This window comes from Osmerus eperlanus, chromosome 4 (genome assembly GCF_963692335.1).
Source record: "Osmerus eperlanus chromosome 4, fOsmEpe2.1, whole genome shotgun sequence".
NCBI classification, from domain to species: domain Eukaryota; kingdom Metazoa; phylum Chordata; class Actinopteri; order Osmeriformes; family Osmeridae; genus Osmerus; species Osmerus eperlanus.
Window position 1 is genome coordinate 17439041 of NC_085021.1, and position 8857 is coordinate 17447897.

An 8857-nucleotide genomic window follows, 5' to 3' on the forward strand; every position below is an offset into this window, starting at 1 on the left:
TTGCACCTGTGTACCAGATTCTCCAGTAACTGCATAGAACTCCACTGTAATATGCACTGTCATTATGTATTATTTTACAATGTTATATTATTTCAGTGCCTAAATCCAATATCAGAAAGCAGAAAGTTATTAGGTTGACACAGCTATTGACGTATGTATATTACATGTAATTATCTAACCATATTTATGTTTCCTTTAAAGAAATAAATGTATCTCTTATCTCTCTTATTAGAGACTCTGAAATATTACGTTAATGTCAATATTTGTTAATGTATCTAAATAAATGTATCTCTTATCTCTCTTATTAGAGACTCTGAAATAAAAAGTTAATGTCAAAAAGATTCAGATTTGTGTAAAATGGTATAAAGAAAACCAGTAGCTTACGAGTAGCTCACAAGTATCTTACCAGGATACCACAAAACTATGCACAGTATGTAGAATTAAGCTGTATCCAATAAAAAGTATGTATTATTCTACTCGTATGTGTGAATTTAGATTTGGCGACATACAAATGGTGCATATGGTATCAACGGGTCAGATGGCTTAGCGGTTAGGGAAACCAGGGCCATTAATCAGAAGGTTGCCGGTTTGATTCCAGGCTGTGAAAAAGGACATTGTGTCCTTGGGCAAGGCACTTCACCCTACTTGCCTTGGGGGGAATGTCCCTGTACTTACTGTAAATGGCTCTGGATAAGAGCGTCTGCTAAATGAATAAATGTAAATCAAATTCTTTCGTGGATACTGCCAAGTAACGGTCTGTAGTTTCAGTAAATACAGTGCAACAATTACATTATTGCAATTTTACATAATTCTTACATCATATGTCAATCTTGTTCGCTACCACCTGCCTTGTTCCTTGAAACATGGCAGTAGACAAGGGCAGGAGAGGAATGGAGGATGATTAAGGAGGAAAGGACAATTCAGACCAGTGTCCTCTAGACATCATGACAATTGACATCTGAAGTATGACGGGGGATTTACAGAAACAATTCAATTTCGGAATTGAATTGTTTTACATCATCCCCACTAGGTGGTGGTCTGCAGGCTCATTTCTACAAGTTATCTTCACTATTGGTGAAATAATTTTATTATGTATTTCTTTATTTAAATGTATTCATTTAGCAGACGTTTTTAATCCAAAGCGACTTCCAAGAGCGAGCTTTACAAAAGTGCATAGGTCACTGATCATAACGAGATAGCCCCAAACATTGCGGGTAGCCAAAACATGAAGCATATACTGTGAAAAACCAAATAAGTGCCAAAGGCAAGAACCATAAGAGCATGCAGTTAAACAAGTTACAATTAAACAACATGAAACTCAAAAGTGCAAAAGTTTATTGTTTATAAATAATATACTTGATTTTGACTCTAGACTTTACTGCACTCTATACTAGAATGTGACTTTGTAAAACTGCACTGGCACTCTGGATTCTGATGGAATTTATAATGATCTCTTTCAGCTGAATGTTTGCTAATTAAATTAAGTTCCAAAGCCTGATAATGCCACACCGTTGGAGAAAGATATATCTACGGTCGTTTGTCCATGCTGGGAGTGAACTGCAAGCTAAGGCCTAAAACGCTTATGCTTTTGCTTATCCATGCTTAGGTAGATGTGAGTGGCTGGTGAGAACAGCTATAAACTATGAGACAAAAAGGAAGACACAAATCAGTAGGGTCCAAAAATATATGTATATTTTTTTGTTGGCTTTTGCATCTGAAGAACAACACACACGTCCTTCCAAACTGTACTGGAGAGAGGGTGTGACAGAACTTTACACAGGTGAGTTTAGGATCATTACTCAGTGATAAACGTTGCAGAACATGAACTTAGGGTGAAGAAAGGGCACTGACAATCCCAATGAGATTACAAACCATTCAAATGCTTTGTTACCATACAAGTAGCTTTACATTTAAAGTGTTAAAACCATAGATGTTGCTGTGTATATACTATATGTATTTTTCACTGTTGGTCAGTTCCTGTCACCCACATTTGACTTCACAAAGTATAAATGCTTTATACAATAATTGTTGGAGGTTTTCACACACAGTCCATTCAAAGTAGCGACAGTTTAATGCCTAAATGTTTTATCACCAAAATCTAGACCTCCAATGATTGTGATTGGCTCAAGTTGTCTGGGACAACGCAACCAATAGGGAGGATTTTAGGAGTCCCTAAAATTCCTCGCCCATCTGGATTCCCAGGTAGTGGATGGGGATGTCTTAGATAACCAGGTAACTACAACACACTAGTACCACCCGTTCCTGTGGAAGCACTGAAGGGTTTCAGCCATGCTGTCCCTGTATTTGGTCAAAGTCACAGTGTCACCTATATTAAAAAAGGTCACAAGCCTTATTGTACTAAGAATGTTTGTTAACATAGTTGTCAGATCAACAGCGAAAACTCTCATACTTGGAGGAAAAATAAAACGTTTGTGTGCAGTCTTTTACGCTACATGGTGTGTAATAAGTTTGGATGTGATGGTGATCACCAAGAGGATAGACTGTATGAGCAGGCACTTTGTTGATTATATTCATGCTTGGTTATGAACAAATAGAGGAAAGAACTACTGTATATGGGGGCAGGTGAGCAAGGTAGGGGAGAGAGAAAGAGAGAAAGAGAGACAGAGGGGGAGAGGAGAGAGAGGGAGAGAGAAGAGAGAGGGAGAAAGAGAGATTGGAGTTGGATAAATAAACTAGTGTGACCCTTAATGCAATGTGCAACAATGACCACAAGGTGGCACTGATAGCACTGACTAGCTCTCTCAACATCATTAAGGCCAATTACATCACATATATTGAAGTGACATTTTGTCACACTTTGATGGCTGAGACAGAATGAACGTGTTTGGTTCACAGTGTTTCTTTAGGGAGGGAAAGTGCAAAGAATCTGTTTGGAAGTGCTTAGTATTAGGTACACAAAAAAAGTATTAGGCACAACACAAACAACAACAACAACAAATGTCACACTGCTGCTTAGGCGGATAACAAGTCAAAGTTGTCACCAACACAAAACAGATGACAACAACAATAACAACAACAATGGAAGACATAGATAACTGTAAATACTGTGAATATTTCCCTTTATAGCCGAGACTCCCTTTATAGCCAAATCCAAGTAAAAAATACAGTAAAAAAAAATAAAAAATGTTTATATCAAGGAAGATGGGTATTACAGTGGCACATAGGACACACGGACACACACACACACACACACACACATAGAGCACACAGAAGTCAGACACGACACACTACAAAAGTGTGTTCCTCCATGTGGTATTCATCTCTAACATAGAGAACAGCATCATCCAGATGACGCACCTTTCACACACTGTTGTACCTCAGTGCAAGGTCTGGAAGATCCATATAGCAACTACAACACAATACAATTCTACAGATTTAAATATGTAAAACTGAAAGGAATGAAGACCAAAAAATACAAGGGTATATGACTGTATATATATCGAGACAGTAAGTCAATATCGGACGGAGTTCTTCTCCTGCTAAATGGCATGACGTGTCTGCTTGACACTGTACAGAGTAAATCAAGTGACCAGTAAAACAGACTACCTGACTCAGCACTACTGAAAATACATTTTGAATTCACTTAGTCTATAAGCGATACACGAGGAGGTTAAATACATGTATATATTTAGACAAATACATATATTATTGTCTATAATACTATGATAGTAATACATTTTATTTGCGCTGCTCAAATTCACCCAAGGACACTTAGAGCGAAATGTATATCAGTATTGATATAGAATAAAATGATTATTGATTTGCTGTTGTTTGAGTGCCATTTGATTAAGAGCAGCCTTCTGTGTGGTTGAATATAGAGGATGCTCTGAGGTATGGCTACAGTATCACAGAGTAGCTAGGCTATGTGAATGATGTTCCTAAGTAGTGCAAAGGAGGGTTATTTGGTTATGAAGAAGCATATACCTTTATGTTGCAATAAAATACAATAAATAATCCCCTCCAAATGAATCTGTTCACAATAAAGGAAGGGGGCTTTTTGGTAGTTAATTGGAAGTCAAGTCTCCAACTGAACTTCACAGCTCAACGGCTTCCTCCGGTAGAGATTGACAGGCAGCGCAGTCTAAGCCAGTGTGACACCCAGGGGTCAGGGACACCTGAGGGCCAGGGTGTGTAGCTGCTTGGGGGGGGGGGGGGTCTCCATGGGAGTAGCCTGTGACTTGTAGTTGGACTTCAGGCCCACAAGATGAAGCAGAATGCTTTGCTGGACGACTGGTTGAGTGGGGGCACGACAGGCAGGCAGGCTGGCTGTCTGGGTGCCTGTCTGGGTGTCTAGGACTGCTGTTTGACCAGCCTGCGGTAGTGTGGCATCACCTTGCTCTCAGGCAGGTAGAGCGCCATCTCCAGGGCCACCAGAATAGTGAACTCGAAAGGAACGAGCTCTCTCCTGCTGATCCTGAACCGCTCCTCCAGTTTCTGTCGAGAGAAGAACCGGAGGAGAGGGGGAAGAGAGAGGAGGTGGGAGGGAAGGAGAGGAAGATAGACATGAGTGAGGGGTACTGTACACGGCCAGGGGCAGCTCCCGGCAGCCCAGGCAGCCCTGCAGTGAGACTGAGAGGAGACCCTGGCGTCTCCAGGTGTCTGATAACTGCTGCTCTGCAGAACACGAGAGCGCACACCTGGGACACCACAGCACGAGGAAGGGATGTCAGCTACGGGATGCCGACAGGGTTAATATTCACACGTCCATTACTGGGATCTTACATCAATCAGCTGTTTGACATCCTGCTTCTTGAGGTCGCTGCTAATTTTGGCCGCCAATAGCACGCAGGCGGCCGACACCAACTTCCTGTTGTGCTTGTTCAGACGACCCTGCAGCACCAACTTCTCAAAGTAAACAAATGCCATCGCCACGGTGACCGGCTGAAGGTCATAGTCCTCCCCCACCGACCGCATCTCTCTCTTCAGACTGGGGGAGGAGGAGAGGGGGAGGAGGAGGGGAGGGAGGGAGAGAAGGGGGGAGGAGGGGAGGGAGAGGAGGGGAGGGAGGGGGGGAGGAGGGGAGGGAGAGGAGGGGAGGGAGGGGGAGGAGGAGGGGAGGGAGGGAGAGAAGGGGGGAGGAGGGGAGGGAGAGGAGGGGAGGGAGGGGGGAGGAGGGGAGGGAGTGAGAGAAAGGGGGAGGAGGGGAGGGAGGGAGAGAAGGGGGGAGGAGGGGAGGGGGAGGAGAGGGAGAGAAGCGGGGAGGAGGGGAGGGAGAGAAGGGGGGAGGAGGGGAGGGGGAGGAGAGGGAGAGAAGGGGGGAGGAGGGGAGGATGAGGAGAGGGAGAGAAGGGGGGAGGAGGGGAGGGAGAGAAGGGGGGAGGAGGGGAGGGGGAGGAGAGGGAGAGGGGGGGATGAGGGGAGGGAGAGAAGGGGGGAGGAGGGGAGGGAGAGAAGGGGGGAGGAGGGGAGGGGGAGGAGAGGGAGAGAAGGGGGGAGGAGGGGAGGGAGAGAAGGGGGGAGGAGGGGAGGGGGAGGAGAGGGAGAGGGGGGAGGAGGGGAGGGAGAGAAGGGGGGAGGAGGGGAGGGGGAGGGGGAGGAGAGGGAGAGAAGGGGGGAGGAGGGGAGGGAGAGAAGGGGGGAGGAGGGGAGGGGGAGGAGAGGGAGAGGGGGGGAGGAGGGGAGGGAGAGAAGGGGGGAGGAGGGGAGGGGGAGGAGGAGGAGGAGAGGGTGAGGAGGAGGGGGGGGAGGGTAGGTAGACAGGTGGAGGGGGAACGACAAAAGAGAGTCAGACGAGACGGTTAAACAAGAACTTGTCTTCTGCTGTGCTCTGGTGCGTTCTACTGAGCTGGGTCAGATCCCCTCTGCTGCACCGGGGCGTACCTCCTGATCTTGCTGAGGGTGAGCTTGACGTGGGGGAACTTCTCCTTGAACGAGTCGTTCATGTCCTTCTTCAGGTCCGACGGCTTGACGTACTCTATCACCGTGGTCTGGATGGAGACAGAGGGGTGTGAAGAGACTGATAATGACAGCTCACATCCACAACCTAAACACCTACAACATGGGATGGATCCTGTGACTAAGAACCCAGTCCTGCTTGCCTCCTTTTAGAACAGAACAGTATTGAGGAGGCCCCGCCCGCTGTCAAGGAACAGGCAGAGGAGCCAATCACGTGCTGCGCTCTAGCTGGTGTATGGTTGGCTGCCTGCATGTCCCCGGGGTGACCAGGCAGTCCTGTAGCTCCTTCTGTCCTGAGCTCTGCTGTGTCAGCGAACGTCACCGCAGACCGAAAGCAGCAGTGCAGGACCGTGGTCGGTGTGTATATTTAAAGATGGGTATTACCTTTAGTGGATTTAACTCAGCTGGTGAACATCCCCATTACTGGCTGACACGTATCAGCGGCTGGGCTGCACGCCAGGCCTACAGAGGCTCCCCTACTGGAAGCCCTCCTGACAGCACGGCTTCTCCTCGCTGCCTCACTCTCTGCTGACTGACTCTGCCCAGCCCTTCTCCTGGACCTCTGCCTTTTTCTACGTACCATCCTTTTCCATCGCTCCTCCTGCTTGCCCCTTCTGTCCCCTCCCCTCCCCTCCCTCCCTCCCCTCTCCTCCATCCCCTCTCCTCTCCTCCCCTCTCCTCCCTCCCTCCCTCTCCTCCTGTCCTCCCCTCTCCTCCCTCCCATCTCCTCCCTCTCCTCCCCTCTCCTCCTCCTCCCTCCCCTCTCCCCCCTCCCCCTCCCCTCTCCTCTCCTCTCCTCCCTCCCCTCTCCACCCCTCTCCTCCCCTCCCTCTCCTCCCCTCTCCTCCCTCCCCTTTCCTCTCCTCCCCTCTCCTCCCTCCCCTCTCCTCCCTCCCTCTCCTCCCTCCCCTCCCCTCCCCCTTCCCTCTCCTCCCTCCCCTTCCCTCTCCTCCCCTCTCCTCCCTCCCCTCCCCCTCCCCTCCCCTCCCTCCCCTCCCCCTCTCCTCCCCCTCCCCTCCCCTCCCTCCCCCTCTCCTCCCCTCCCCTCCCCCCTCTCCTCCCCTCCCCTCCCCTCCCCTCCCCTCTCCTCCCTCTCCTCCCTCCCCCTCTCCTCTCCTCCCCTCCCCTCCCCTCCCCCTCTCCTCTCCTCCCCTCCCCTCCCCCTCTCCTCTCCTCTCCTCCCTCCCCTCTCCTCTCCTCCCCTCCCCTCCCCTCCCTCCCCTCCCCTCCCCCTCTCCTCTCCTCTCCTCTCCTCCCTCCCCTCTCCTCTCCTCTCCTCCCTCCCCTCTTCCTCCCCTCTCCCTCCTCACCATGTAGGAGGCGAAGATGAGCACTCTCTTGTGCTTGCCGCAGGGCCACTGGGGATCACTGAGCAGATTGGGGTCGTAGTCGGACACATCCTCCAGGCCTGAAGAACACACACACACAATAAATATACGGTGTACTTTCAGACAGAGGCATTAACACTAAGATACCAGTCTATGGCAGCGTACAAACAAATATCACCCAGTGCTCAAGCCGTTCATAAAAGAGTGTGTTTGTGTGTCTCTTTCCTCACCAGCTGAGCTCATTGAACACTTGACAAAAGTCAAACTACAATATCATCTAGTCAAGTATGTGCTTCGGAACATAGGCCTTTAATAAGCACGCCAGCAGGCATGCTGCACCCATCAGCACCTGTCTCGAATCTATCTCTGTCACCTTGGTTAGATAATGTAGGCACACACAAGTAAACACTGACACGCACACGTACGCACACACACGTACACACACACACAAAAACACCCACCGACACGCACACACAGGCATATATGTACACATGAAGTCACACTCGCTCACACAGCTGTGTGTCTGTGTGTGTGTAATAGAGGGTTGCTATATCTGGTCAAAGAACAAGAAAAGTGTTGGAGGCATAGAGAACCGCATCCCAGCTGTGATAATAACCAGTCAGGTCACTGAGACTGACACTCACCTCACACACACACAAACACAGAGTAGTTTATCAGTGCTCTCAGGCGTGATTATGAACAGTACTTAACGTGTCTGTTCCTTGCATAGACAATGGAGGAGAGGTAAGGAGGAGTAGGACTCTTTCTCCTCCCTCTCTCCCTCCATCGCTCTCCCTCCCTTCCTCCATCTCCCTCGCTCTCTCCCTCCCTTCCTCCATCTCCCTCCATCGCTCTCCCTCCCTTCCTCCATCTCCCTCGCTCTCTCTCTCCCTTCCTCCATCTCCCTCGCTCTCTCCCTCCCTTCCTCCATCTCCCTCGCTCTCTCCCTCCCTTCCTCCATCTCCCTCCATCGCTCTCCCTCCCTTCCTCCATCTCCCTCGCTCTCTCTCTCCCTTCCTCGATCTCCCTCGCTCTCTCCTTCCCTTCCTCCATCTCCCTCGCTCTCTCCCTCCCTTCCTCCATCTCCCTCCATCGCTCTCCCTCCCTTCTTCCTTCCCTCGCTCTCTCCCTCCCTTCTCCATCTCCCTCGCTCCTTCAAATACCCCCTTTTTATGCTCTCTTTCTCTGTGATTCAGTTGTGACTAAGTCTCCCTGTGCTCTCCAGTGCTACTGCCTACATCACTGCACATTCCCCCTCTCTTTCCCATCTTGGAGCTCTGTCCATCCTGATCCCCTTTCTGCCTGTCCTAATCTCTCTATCTGTCCATCGGCCCCAGAGTGCTGGCAGCAGGTCAGGGGGCTGCAGGAGAAATCCCCTCCCAGAAGACAGGATTTACTGAATCTGTGTCCACCTGCCTGTCCGCCTGCCTTTCTGTCCGCCTGCCTGTCTACCTCGTATCCAAGTCTGTCTGTCTGCCTGCCTGCCTGCCTGCCTGCCTGTCTGTCTGTCTGTCTGTCTGTCTGCCTTCTATCCTTGTCTGTCAGTCTGTCCTGTCTGCATGTTTAGGAGGCACAGTAGTTGGCATTTGCTGCAGGAAAGGCCCAGTGAGTGT

The 8857-nt window shown here is 49.5% G+C and overlaps 1 protein-coding gene across 1 annotated transcript in view; it reads right to left on the reverse strand.

The window, feature by feature from the left end:
- Positions 1-1670: 1670 nt before the first annotated feature.
- The window catches only part of cables2b (Cdk5 and Abl enzyme substrate 2b), a 15645-nt gene continuing 8458 nt past the window's right edge, over positions 1671-8857 (reverse strand). Inside the window, exons 4-7 of the mRNA XM_062460529.1 lie at positions 7227-7368; positions 5842-5948; positions 4744-4948; positions 1671-4455 (exon numbers count right to left, since the gene is read on the reverse strand). Of these exons, the coding sequence (XP_062316513.1) occupies positions 4312-4455; positions 4744-4948; positions 5842-5948; positions 7227-7368 (598 nt within the window). The 3' untranslated portion in view covers positions 1671-4311. The remainder of the gene's footprint in view (positions 4456-4743; positions 4949-5841; positions 5949-7226; positions 7369-8857) is intronic.